This window comes from Coregonus lavaretus (assembly GCF_964263955.1).
Source record: "Coregonus lavaretus genome assembly, chromosome: 3".
Classification (NCBI taxonomy): domain Eukaryota; kingdom Metazoa; phylum Chordata; class Actinopteri; order Salmoniformes; family Salmonidae; genus Coregonus; species Coregonus lavaretus.
In genome coordinates, this window is record NC_139990.1 from 67,962,275 (window position 1) to 67,975,910 (window position 13,636).

The 13,636-nt window shown below is 44.5% G+C and overlaps 1 protein-coding gene across 1 annotated transcript in view; it reads left to right on the plus strand.

The window, feature by feature from the left end:
* The window catches only part of LOC311113754 (four and a half LIM domains protein 3-like), a 42,795-nt gene extending 30,149 nt beyond the window's left edge, over nt 1-12,646 (plus strand). Inside the window, exons 2-6 of the mRNA XM_084157058.1 lie at nt 5,778-5,962; nt 7,167-7,341; nt 9,394-9,563; nt 9,822-10,008; nt 10,388-12,646. Of these exons, the coding sequence (XP_084013184.1) occupies nt 5,778-5,962; nt 7,167-7,341; nt 9,394-9,563; nt 9,822-10,008; nt 10,388-10,545 (875 nt within the window). The 3' untranslated portion in view covers nt 10,546-12,646. The remainder of the gene's footprint in view (nt 1-5,777; nt 5,963-7,166; nt 7,342-9,393; nt 9,564-9,821; nt 10,009-10,387) is intronic.
* Nucleotides 12,647-13,636: the final 990 nt, after the last annotated feature.

Here is a 13,636-nt window from a genome sequence, read left to right on the forward strand (position 1 = left end):
GATAGTCCTATAATGGACTTTAATTTTTTTGTGATCCAATTGACATTTTAGTCATTTAGCAGACGCTCTTATCCAGAGCGACTTACAATTAGTGAGTGCATACATTTTTCATACTGGCCCCCCGTGGGAAACGAACCCACAACCCATGATCTACCAACTGAGCTACAGGAGGTTGCTTGGTTTATTTGGTTTTCTCATAAATATCACCCTTATATCCACCCACACTTGGAAATCCTTTTAGAATAACTTTCTCTGCTCATGCTCTTCATAACATTTTCCTTCACAACAACTTGCCTCTCATCAATGGTATGCCAGTATCTGTAGTTGTGAAACCTTAAACGGTTATGTCATAATTTACTTGTGTAGCATACTTTGTGGAAATCTTGACAGCCGGGGACCGTCTCTCTCTCATCTGTTGATGTAGCATACTGTCTACTGCTTTGTCTGGCGACTCTGACCGTAGCCAAACAGACGTTTTACAAGCGTAAAGTGGATACTCTCATTGGGCGTTGGGACAGGGGAAGAGTGCTAGAGACTGTTCCCAGCGCGGAGTGCGACGGCCGGCTCGTTTGGAGTGAACCGAAGCGTGAGCAGAGTTTGGGCAGGGGATTAGCGGGCCGTCAGTGGAACCGGACCGAGGACTGGGGTTGGTGTGAGGGAGCCCTAACTAACTCATCTCATATCACACATCCTGAGTCTGAGCCTGATCAAACGGCATATAGTGCTGACTGAGGTGGCAGCAATGAGTAAACAACTAGCATGGACCCATAGAGAGAAAGCAATCAGCCTCTATTGTTTTATCTCTATGCATAGAGAGAATCGCATTTCATCGCTAGGGTTCTATCTCTACGCATAGACCTGTATCTGTCTCTGTTGGGTCTCCAATAAGCCCACCAACTCGTCAATCGGGGGGTTTGTGATGACTAGACTAGACCGACCTTGACAGTCTCTAGCTATCTCACCGGATGTTCTGGCTGAGAATGAGAGACTTCAACTCCAAACAATAGCCTTGAAAGAGTTAAGAAAGTCAGAGAAAAAGGCACTTGTGAGAAGCCACTCCATTTTACCTACAGTATATAGCATTTACAGCATCTGGATATGTTTCCATTGAGCTAAATGTCTTTCAAGCAGTTGCAAATCCACAAAGGGAATGTATGTAGTACACCAGAGTGTATTACTACTGGAGTATAAGTAACCTTCCCTACTGTAAGATATGATATCCTAAACAGAATTGTTGGTCGTCCTTGGTGGGGGAGGTAGTGCTTTCCTAGAAGTCTCTCTCAGGGGACTGTCACTCACTACTCTGGTGTTTGGGAATGTTATGAGCAGAAAGTGTTTTCTCTTAGTCACTGCGCCCCAAGCACGGAGAATATGGACTTCTTCCGGGAATCCGGGATGCACTGGGAGCAAAGCACTGTGAGAAATAGTCTAGATCGTAGTTCACTGAGTACCACTTCCACCCCCTACAATCTTCCATTCTCTCCCCCCCCCCCCCCATTCCCCATTCTGAGCAAACAGCAGCCACCTCACAATTTTTTTAGGCGGGTGGTGGTGATTGAAAGGGGGGGTTGTCTTGCTTTGTATTCCTGGTTTCTGGGTTCAATCACTTGTGGAGCCCCAGGGTCGTACACTGACGTCATGCTCTCTCGCTGTGAGAGCCCGGGTCCTGTGGCATCCGGAGTTCATTTAACCGTCAGCGCTGTCCACTCGCCCCTCACGGATTGTTACTCTTGCATTTCAATACTACAAGACGTAAAGTCAAAACAACCCGTTCTGTCCTACCATAATGTGTATTTATGTATCGGGCTTTGGAATATCGACGAGTGTAAAGTTCCCATCCGTAGTTTGGAGCCCTTTCGAGCCACTGGCTGCTACCTAATCTTAACTGATTGCTGGCAGGCGGGTTGTTGTTGCTCAAGCCCTCGTCTCCCCGGGGGCCATAAATACACTTGTAGTTTGGATGTTGAGCCAAAGCTGCCTGGATGGGCCATGCAAGGGGGAAATAAGTGGGCTCCAGTATGCCCTGGATGGGCCGTGCAAGGGGGAAATAAGTGGGCTCCAGTATGCCCTGGATGATCCATTCCAGGTACCGAAAGCTTGTTTAGACGTCTCCGATGCAATATTGGTCCAGCCTTCACAGAACTAGTGCTTACATCAAACGTAAGTGCTTTCTGGCCATACTCTGAACAACTTGTTTGCAAGCTACTGATACAAATGAACTGGGAAAGGGCAATAAACAGATCCTCCATTTATTTTAGATGAAGGATGATGTCAAAATACAGGCTAACCTTTGCTTTCAGTACCGCATGAGTATGCACATGCCTGGTCTCGTTCGCCTGTTTGGAAAGCAAGGCTAGCACATACCTGGTTCGGCAGATATGTTTTGGTTTGATGGTGCAGCCTACATCTTAGCCTTGTGTCATATGTATAGACAAGTCATTGGCATGAAGCTAGCTAACATTTACTTTGGCACGCTAAAGAAAGTCATAGGTATTGAACCGTGGGGTTGCAAGCTCAAATTCCATCCAATCAACCATGTTCGGCTTAACCAAGGTGGTTGTCAGTGACGCGAGCCCCCAGTTTAATGACTGAAGTGAATAATGGTTGAGTCTCTCAGGTCCTCGGGGGATAGGTATCAGTTGCCTCATTAGTTTTAGAGATGTGGTAGGCTAGTGATGTGAACCAGAGGCAGCAGGACTCCCTAACAGTAACGCTCCCTAGTTTCTGGCTCTGCTTATTGAAGGGGGAGGAGAGGGGGTTGAAAGTGCCTCTCCAAAATGGGTAAAGGGGTGTCATTTCAGAGAAAACACATCAGTGTGTTATTTATGAACATTAGGAGCAGGTGAGGATATTTTTATCTTGACTCCATCACCCGATTCATTTAAAGCCTTTGTCTCAGGGCAATTCCACATGAACAAAGTGACACTGACACTCAGATTTTGTTATTTAAAATGTATGTCAAACAAAAACCAATGATTGCAAAGCTAAACAAACCTTACAACCTTACAAGGACTACTTTTAATAATTTCTACTGAACATTTTACAAAAACACATTTACTTGAACAGTGCAGTAAATGTGTTTTTGTGGAATTGCCCCTCACCGAGAGCTGAAACATGATAGTTTTAGGTCTGGTGTTGTCTTTGTTCCAGTATCATGTGTTGTGGTGATTGCACTATTCGTGTGTGTGTGTGTGCGTATTAACACAGGCCACACTAGACCTCCAAAGTCTTAATTCATTATTTTATCAGACATTATTATTTCTTGGTGGTTGTAGATGGATACCCGGCTACTTGCTTTGCCAGAGAGCTGTATCACTTATCACAGGGCTTTCCTTCAGCGATGCTGTAATGTTTTGGCAACCTGATACCATTGCCATAATGCACAAACAATATTATTGTGCACTTTGTGTCCTTCAGCTAAGATGTAGTATGCCATCAAACTGCTGTTCCTGTAATAACTGTATGTATAAATATAACATTACAGTATATGTTAGTGGATATACACTACATGCAAAAGTATGTGGACACCTGCTCGTCGAACATCTCATTCCAATATCATGGGCATTAATATGGAGTTGGTCCACCCTTTCCTGCTATTACAGCCTCCACTCTTCTGGGAAGGCTTTCCACTAGATGTTGGAACATTGCTGCGGGGACTTGCTTACATTCAGCCACAAGAACATTAGTGAGGTCGGGCACTGATGTTGGGCGATTAGGCCTGGCTCGCAGTCGGCGTTCCAATTCATCCCAAAGGTGTTCGATGGGGTTGAGGTCAGGGGTCTGTGTAGGCCAGTCAAGTTCTTCCACACCGATCTCGACAAACCATTTCTGTATGGACCTCGCTTTGTGCACGGAGGCATTGTCATGCTGAAACAGGAAAGGGCCTTCCCCAAACGGTTGCCACAAAGTTGGAAGCACAGAATCGTCTAGAATGTAATTGTATGCTGTAGCGTTAAGATTTCCCTTCACTGGAACTAAGGGGCCTAGCCAGAACCATGAAAAATAGCCCCAGACAATTATTCATTTTCCACCAAACTTTACAGTTGGCACTATGCATGGGGTAGGTAGTGTTCTCCTGGCATCCGCCAAACCCAGAAGTCCAATGGTGGCAAGATTTACACCACTCCAGCCGACGCTTGGCATTGCGCATGGTGATCTTAGGCTTGTGTGCGGCTGCTTGGCCATGGAAACCCATTTCATGAAGCTCCAAACGAACAGTTCTTGTGCTGACGTTGCTTCCAGAGGCAGTTTGGAACTCGGTAGTGAATGTTGCAACCGAGGGTAGATTACTTTTACGCGCTATGCGCTTCAGCACTCGGTGGTCCCGTTCTGTGAGCTTGTGTGGCCTACCACTTCGCAGTTGAGCCTTTGTTGCTCTTAGTTGTTTCCACTTCACAATAACAGCACTTACAGTTGACCGGGGCAGCTCTAGCAGGGCAGAAATTTGACGAACTGACTTGTTGGAAAGGTGGCATCCTATGACGGTTGAAAGTCACTGAGCTCTTCAGTAAAGCCGTTCGTATTTTTGTTTTGTTTTTTACCCCCTTTTTCTGGCTCGGGAGAGGCGAAGGTCGAGTCATGCGTCCTCCGAAACATGACCCGCCAAACCGCGCTTCTTAACACCCGCCTGCTTAACCTGGAAGCCAGCCGCACCAATGTGTCGGAGGAAACACCGTTCAACTGACGACCGAAGTCAGCCTGGACAACGCTGGGCCAATTGTGCGCCGCACTATGGGACTCCCGGTCACTGCCGGTTGTGAGACAGCCTGGGACCGAACCCGGGTCTGTAGTGCGATGCAGTGCCTTAGACCGCTGTGCCACTCAGGAGGCCCAGTAAGGCCATTATACTGCCAATGTTTGTCTATGGAGATTGCATGGCTGTGTGTTCGATTGTATACACCTGTTAGCAATGGGTGTGGCTGAAATTGCCGTATCCACTAATTTGAAGGGGTGTCCACATACTTTTGTATATATAGTGTATGTAGGCCTATGCTGGATTTGTGTTTTCACAAGAGTCGACTGTCATGAGTTTGACATATGAGGGTGGTTACTCTGTGCCACATATCTCCCTGTTCTCTGCTTCTCTGAATCATTCTTCACCGCTGTCTCGGTTGGTGGTCCACACAGATCCCCATCTCTTCCCAACATAAATATTTACCTCAGAAATATTAGCATTTACCGCTTCATTCCTTTCATCTCAGAGACGGTAGATTTGGAGGGGTTGATAGTGTTACGGAGGAGTGCAAGCAAAGCCCTAAGTGACAGTTCTGTGCAACTCCAGCTCTCTCTCTCTGTGTATGTATGTCTGTCTGTCTGTCTGTCTGTCTGTCTGCCTGTCTGTGTGTGCATCTAGCTTTCATCACACAGCAATAAAAGTGAATAGCCGTTTTGAACCACCTCTCATGAAAGCCATGTCTCTCTCCATCTCCTGTTCCCTCTCTTTCTCCTCTTCCACTCTCCCTGCCTCTCTTGCTCCCTTGAGTGTTAAGTTTTAGTTCAACTTCAGTTCAGTTAAAGGTGAACAGTAGAAAGTGAAAAGAATGACAAACAGCCAGAGAAATGCAAATGACACATTTAACAAACAAAAACACTACAGGTGGCAACGTTAAGTTCACTATGCCAAATAATTTTTTGCTACTGATGTCTTTCCTTGCCAGAGTACATCTCATCTTCCTCTCTCCACCCCTCATGTCTCTCTCTCCCTGCCTCTCGCCTTCCCTTGCCCTAAGGGTTCATTAAAGGCTCATGTTCATGCCAACACTGTTTTTCTGTTGCAGGGATGGAACAAGTCAAATTGAGCGATCGGTTCGACTGCGACAACTGCAAGGAGTCCCTGTACGGACGCAAGTACATCCAGGCGGACGGGGGAGAGGGGGACAACCCCTACTGCATCCCCTGTTACGACAGCCTGTTCGCCAACACCTGCGACGAGTGCAAGGAGCTAATCGGCCATGACGCCAGGGTAAGACTTTGATTTTGGATCCACTAGTGTTCATTAGGGCATGCAATTCTAGTTGAGTCATTTCAACACTGCAAACTGTTGTTACGTGGTCATGACTGGTAGTTAGGGGTCGTATCTCGTTAATTATGTATTCTGTATGCTAAATGAGGCAATTGTCTTTCATGGTCTGTATGTGGCAGTGCAAGGTTTAGGCTAATTTAACATGCCTTTGCAGATGGTTTCCAACCAAGCTCAACTAGCCAGCAGACCATGAGGAAAATGTCTCCTTGTTCCCCACAATGAATGCAGTTTTAATCTTTCCTTAATGGAAAACACAAACATGAAGTTGATAATTTGAGACAGGCCTAAGCTGCTACAGGAAGAAGAGGGAGTGGATGGGGTGGGATAAGCGATAAGGCTGCACACTTGGCTAGCATACACACTGACACACAAACGCACACACACACACAGGAGGCCAATGACTTATCATCGACACCCTCAAAGGCAGCAAGCGGACAGTAAATAAAGCCTGTGTTTTTCTTGGACTAAACAAACTGTTGCTCGGGAACTCTCACACACACATACACACACACGATTGCATACACTCACACATTCTCTCTCTCTCTCTCTCCTCTCTCCTCTTTCCCGTCTCCTGTCTCTTCTCTTACCTATCACCTCTCCCCTATTCCCTCTGTTCATAACCAGAAACCCCAGTGTTAGCTTGTGTTGTCCAGGTACTGTCAGGATGACCTGGGAGTCACCAGAGTTGTTTTCATGACAGATCCGGAACACTTTTTAAATTAGATGTATAATGCACTCTTTTCAGATAATTTACAATACTTGACCATTGAGGTCACAGTGGTTCACTGGTCATTTGAAACAGGTCACCAATGCAATTGTATCCAATGTCCAGGCGTAGCCTATAACTTCTACATTACACCTTCCATTACATTGTGTGGCCTACATTACACTCCTTTCCAGGAAGTCCTAGGAATTTGTGTCTATAAATAGTTTTGGATGGAAGAATAGAATAGTACTTTATTGTCAAATTGCGAAGGTAACCAGTATTTTTGACCTACTCCAAACACGACAAAAAATCACAGGGTCAGCAACAGTGCAGCACTCCTGGAGCAGTTTAGGAGTTAAGTAGCTTGCTCAGTGGCACAACGGTAGTGGATGGTAGCTATGATTCTGATCTCTACTGTTGCCCTTGTTGTATCTCCAGGAGCTGTTCTACGAGGACCGGCACTACCACGAGCACTGTTTCCGTTGTTTCCGCTGTGACCGCTCGCTGGCGGACGAGCCCTTCACCAGCCAGGAGGAGGCGCTGCTGTGCAACGACTGCTACTGCAACGAGTTCTCATCCAAGTGTGTGGCCTGCGACAAGACCGTCATGCCAGGTACTGGGGGGAGGCATGGAAACACTATGCATGCAACACTGGAGGCTGGTGGAGGGAGAAATTGCTCATTGTGGGTGTAATGAAATGAATGGAACTTTTCCATTCATTCCTTTCCAGCCATTACAATGAGCCCATCCTCCGATTTTAAAGTGACACCAGCCTCCACTGACATGAACACACTCACTCCTAGCATATATATGGAACATAGGCTACACATACTGTACACTACGCGACACAAGACTGTAATCATGATCTCCCCCACGCCCTTGGAAATTGTTTGTCATTGCGTCACCCTGGCACTGTTCACCATTTGTGTACTGAGTGTTTAAGATGGTCTGAAGATATAGGCTACTGAACATGAAAAGCACAGAGGCTTTGTAGTAAAGCTTGAGATGTAGAGAAAAATCATTGTGACAACAAAACATTTGCACCTAGCCAGAGAAAAAGTGATACAGAGAAAGAAAGGGAGTACGAGAGACTAAGAAGAAGAGAGAGAGGAGAAAGAGTTAGCGAGTCAGCGCGGCCGGGGCAGAATGTGACAGTAATTGCCAGTTTGGCTGACTTGCTGTCTCTGAGCCAAATCCCCGTGCCTTGGAGAGCGGCCAAGTGTCCGATGATAATGAGATAAGCCGTAAACTATTTCAGCACCACTGTATCAGCACCACTGTATCAGCCCAAATGAAAAGTTGTAAAACAGCAAATGATTCCAGGAAGAGTGTGGTGGAGGTGGTGTACCTTTTTTCTGTGGTTACTTCTCTTTTAGTTTTGGCAGAAATTCCCTTTACTCTGTTCGGTATGCGTTGATGGTGTTGGATAGCTGAGAACCCTCGTCCAGTAAAGATGGCAGATAGCTGACTTTAAAGATAAATATATCATGGAAAATAATGACATGTTTAAGTGCCAACCAGATTGCGTATAGTGTAATATTATTCGGTCACACTTTATTTGGATAGTCCCATATAGATGATCTACAGATGGTCGTACCATCAACAAAGTATCTTTAGTTTTACATTTACATCATTTAGCAGACACTCTTATCCAGAGCAACTTACAAATTGGTGCATTCAACTTATGATAGCCAGTGGGACAACCACCTTTTGTTTTTCTTTTTATGGAGGGGTAAATGGGTTAGGTTTAGAATAAGAGTTAGGGTAAATGTTAGGGTTAGGGTTAGTGGATAGTTAGTTGAAATGTTGTTGACAGTTATTGAACATCTACTGAACATCTACAAACCATATACTGTATTGGGAGTTGGGACTATCCAATTAAAGTGTTTTAATTATTCTGATGTTTTGCTGTCACTAGTGGCTTATTGTCTAGGGTGGTTTTGCACTGTCAAGCTTCACTAGGTAAAGCTCAGGTGTCATTTTCCTTAGAACTCCATACCAAACTTAACTCACCTCAAGAATACCCCCTAAGCCATTTGAATGGAATCCTGGAATCCTCAGAAGCACTCGGTCACCTAGATGGATCTGATAGAACATGACCTGGGTTCAAAATCTTTCATTATTTTGACCATTTGCTTTAGCCTGCCTGGAGTTACCAGGTGGCCGGGGTTTGCACATGTCTGACTTCTCTATTGGTTCCATTGCAACAGGCAAGTTCAGTCAAGCACAGCTTTAAGTATTTGAGATTGTTTCAAATAGTTTTTGAACTCCGGTCTGGATTGAGCTACAGTACTGTCGGTTGCCAGGGATATTCAGCCAGGCGGTGAAGTGTTGTACACTCTTGACAGGGCATTTTCTTTTTGTTCTCACTCAATTTTCCCTTCAACAAAATATTTCCTCAACAGTGGGACATTCTATTGCTATTATCGCTGTCAACTGAAATTCATCTTCTGACTTGGACCGTCTTTTTAGTTTAATGCTTTTCAATATTGTCCTCTACCAAATAAATATATCTCTTATTTCTCACTTCATTTTTCTCTCCTATCTATCTCTGCCCCCCCCCCCCCCCCCCCCCCCCCCCCCCCTCTCTGCCCCCCCTCTCTCTCTCTCACTCTCTCTCTCTCTTTCGCTCCCTCTCTTTCGCCCCCTCTCCCTCCACTCCCAGGCACAAGGAAGTTGGAGTATGGTGGCTCCACATGGCACGAGGGCTGTTTTATCTGCCACAGCTGTGAGCAGCCCATTGGCTCCAAGTCCTTCATCCCAGACAAGGATGAACACTACTGCGTGCCCTGCTACGAGGACAAGTTCACCCCGCGCTGCACCCGCTGCAAAAAGGTCAGTGTGGAGCAGTGTGGGAATTTTCCCCAAATTCCCTCTTTTTAATTGTGAGAATTCTATACATGCTTATTCCTTATTTCCTGATTCTGGGAATCAAAGGGGTTATGGAGATGTGTGGCAAAAGCCTTTACAAAGGGTATCCATTCTGTATTATTATTTTTTAAATCACAAATCTATTGAGTCTATTCCATTCTATCATTTTGACTTGTGGTCTTTGACTAACTATGATGACCTTTGACCCTCTCTTCCCTCCAGGCCCTGGCTAAAGGGGGCGTGACATATCGGGATGAGCCGTGGCACAAGGAGTGCTTTGTGTGTACGGGCTGCAAGGTGCAGCTGGCAGGGCAGCACTTCACCTCGCGCGAAGACAGCCCCTACTGCCTCAAGTGTTTCGGCAGCCTATACTCCAAGAAGTGTGAGGCCTGCAGCAAGCCTATCACAGGTAGGGTCAAATGTCATAGACAGCTATTATGATCCAGTAGCAGGGGACAGTTGAGAAAGGCTGCTATAGACATGTTGTTTTTTCTGAGGATGCAGGTTTACTGAGTAATTGTTGGCCATGTTCCAGACTTCCTACATAGCAGTCGCGCACCAAATCTCACAAAGGACGGATAAGTGTTTAACATGTCAGTAACAGCATCAATATTGCAATCTGATGCCCGACTGCAGATAACATGGCATTCAATCATTGGTTATTTTTACTTGTGGAATGCGGCCATTGATTACACATGTTTATGTATGGGAGGAGACCTCAGTGGCTACTTGCTGTTTGTTAAATAACTATTTAAATGTTTAAAATAACACCTTCCTGTCTTGTCCAGGTTTTGGTGGAGGGAAGTACATCTCATTTGAGGAGCGCCAGTGGCACCAGCCCTGCTTCACCTGCACAGAGTGCTCTGTCTCTCTGGTGGGGGCGGGCTTCTTCCCCAATGGAGACCAGATCCTGTGTCGCGACTGCAACACCAATAGCAATCTATAAACCCCCCTAACACACACAAACACTGCTTCGCCCCTCTCCTCACACACTCCCGCCTAGGTCAACCCCAGGGCCCCCCATCACTGCCAAGGTTGTTAACACAGACCCACAGACTGCCTCTCAGGTCATGCCCACACACACACACCTTGCTCACTAGACCACAGCTCGATCCCTCATCCTCCCCCAGTGCTTTCTGCTGCTTGCTGTCAAATACCAGAGCTAAGCATCAGGCTACTGAAGCACAAACACAGACAGAAATCAGCCAGACTAAGGTTGATCTAACTTGGCAGAAGCACGTTCTCATTGTTTTCAAATATACCTACTTTTCCTTGGTTTAACAGAGGGAAAAGTATTATCTTTGGACAGAACTGGACCGTTATGAACGTTAGCTGAACGATTAACTGATTAGTGGTGTCATTTGATGGATTGCCAATGATCTACCAACCAAAATAATGATTTACCAAAGAAGTAATATCTGCCATCAAATAATTAACTGGTATGGGTGAAAACCATGGGTCTGAATTCACTGAAGAATTGAATTCCAGTATCACTACTCCTATGTGCTGTATTTGAGGCTATAGCATTTTAATATGTGAGGATAACATTGACCAACATGCAAATTGTCCATCGAACATTGTTCGAAATCATACTATTTTGATGTAGTTGCTATTGAGAGGGAGATCCACTCCAAGACTTTCCTTCTCCACACAACATCTTGACTACGTGAAAAACTGTTATGTGCCTTTAAAAAATGCCATACATTATCTAGTATGTATTATCAAATGAAAGAAAGATGCTAACAGCTTTGCAAACTATTTGCTAGATTTTGTATGAACGCATCACCACTAATCTATGAAAGCGACACTTTGTAAAGCAGCCACAGGACACTGATATTTACTACATTGTATATATGTTATGCAAGTAAAGTATGCTTGATTGAGTGTTTCAATGCTGATAACTGCAGTTTTGTGCATACGACTGTTCTCCTGTGTCAATTATGTTTTCAAAGCAGTATTTGCTGTCATGCTTTAGTTGTTACTTACACCGTATTATGATTATTTGAAGAGAATAATATGAGAGAATAATATGTTGCAGTGGTTCGTTTATGCAGTTGTCAAACACTGCTCCAGAAAGTTATTGTCTTTATTGTATACCAAAGAATAGGTCCAAGAGATGGAGGAAAATATAGAAATTAAGAGAACGTGAAAAGGAAAGATAGCTTGGTGTGCTGGAGAAAACCAATGAAGCCAGTTAAGACGTAAGCAAAATGTTGTCATGTATTTGCACTATGGCTAAAATATTCCCCTTGCTCCCATAATCTGTGCACATACAAACGCAGCTCGAGCGTTTAGATATGGTGCAACACAGCAACACCTAAACCACTCTTTGCCCTTTAACAACTATTGTTGATTTCTTTCCATGTTGACACTTATCTATGTTATTTTACATCAAGCGTATTTCCTTTTTTCGCCTTTGTATTTAATCTTTCTGTTACTATCGCTCTTGTTTGATAATGAATGGGCTAGTCCCAAAGAAGCTGAGCTGCATTTCATCAACTAAGTGGTATGCATGTCTTTGTCATTACCAGACATGGGTTCAAATACTATTTTAAATAATTTCAAATACTTTAGTAGGCTTGATTGAGCTTGCCTGGCGCAATGGAAACAATATAGAATAGTCGCAAAACTGCAAACCCCACCCATTGGCACTTTCAGCAGTCTAAGGCAAACGCTAAAAGTATTTCAAAGATTTCAAATAGTAATTAAACCCAAATCTGGTCATTACTTATTTGTCAAAAAATTATATTGATTGTTGCTGTTGATATTGTTTTTATATTATTTAGATTGTCACGTATAGAAACAAATCTAAAAAAGATCTTTATTTCATTATTTTGAGCTTTGATGCTGGCAAGTCAGAGTTGGCGAATGTGCTTTTTATGATTCTAAAAACGAAGGAGAAACACGCCATCGGTGTGATGGAAGAGTTCATTCAAATCAGTTTAAAATGTATTCTGTTAAATTGTTAATTTGTATGACCTGTTTATAAAATGTTATAAAAAAAATCTTAATTGAATCTTAAAAATAAAATAAAACATCGAAAACCAGATGTTTTAGACTTAGTTATAGTGAAACACCTCAATTCTGGTCTTAATTTTGACAGTTTGTTGCAAAAGTGTCTTTTAGTAGTAAATCTAGCTCTTTTTGCTCCTAGCAGTTCAACTCTACCATTGAAATTGTGATGTAGAGGCACTCTAAGTCATCTCAAGGGAGGGGTTCGGTATGATTAATACACTCCCTTCTAGATGTGCTGGTGGTACCACCTCAAGGCTTACTATAAAAGCAGGTGACAGCGCACCTTATTTGGCAATGGTCTTGGGAAGTGGAGTGAGCCAATTATATTTGGCATGATGCTTCCTTTTTTTTTCTTTTTTTCTCCCCAATTGGTAGTTAGTCTTGTCCCATCGTTGCAACACCCGTACGGACTCAGGAGAGGCGAAGGTCGAGAGCCATGCATCCTCCGAAACACGACCTTGCCAAGCCGCACTGCTTGTTGACACACTGCTCGCTTAACCCGGAAGCCAGACGCACCAATGTGTCGGAAGAAACATCGTACAACTGGCGACCGTGTCAGCGTGCATGCGCCCGGCCCGCCACAGGAGTAGCTAGAGCGCAATGGGACAAGGACATCCCCGGCCGGCCAAACCCTCCCCTAACCCGGACGACGCTGGGCCAATTGTGCTTCGCCTCATGGGTCTCCCGGTCACAGCCCGGGATCGAACCCGGATCTGTAGTGACGCCTCAGGCACTGCAGTGCCTTAGACCGCTGCACCACTCGGGAGGCCCGCATGATGCTTCCTTCACTAGACTACTGACGTTACACATAATTCAAGAAAGAAAACATGTAGGCTATGAGGATTATACGTTTATATTCGTAGCTACATCCATCGTAACAAGAAATTGATGACAATGGTGGTCATGTCAACTAGTTGTATTTTTTCCCCAACCACTATGACTGATTGGTAGCGCAGTCCGGTAAAACATAGTTCAATGATTGTGAGTTCTAATTCCACATGGGCCTGTATTTACAATATTCA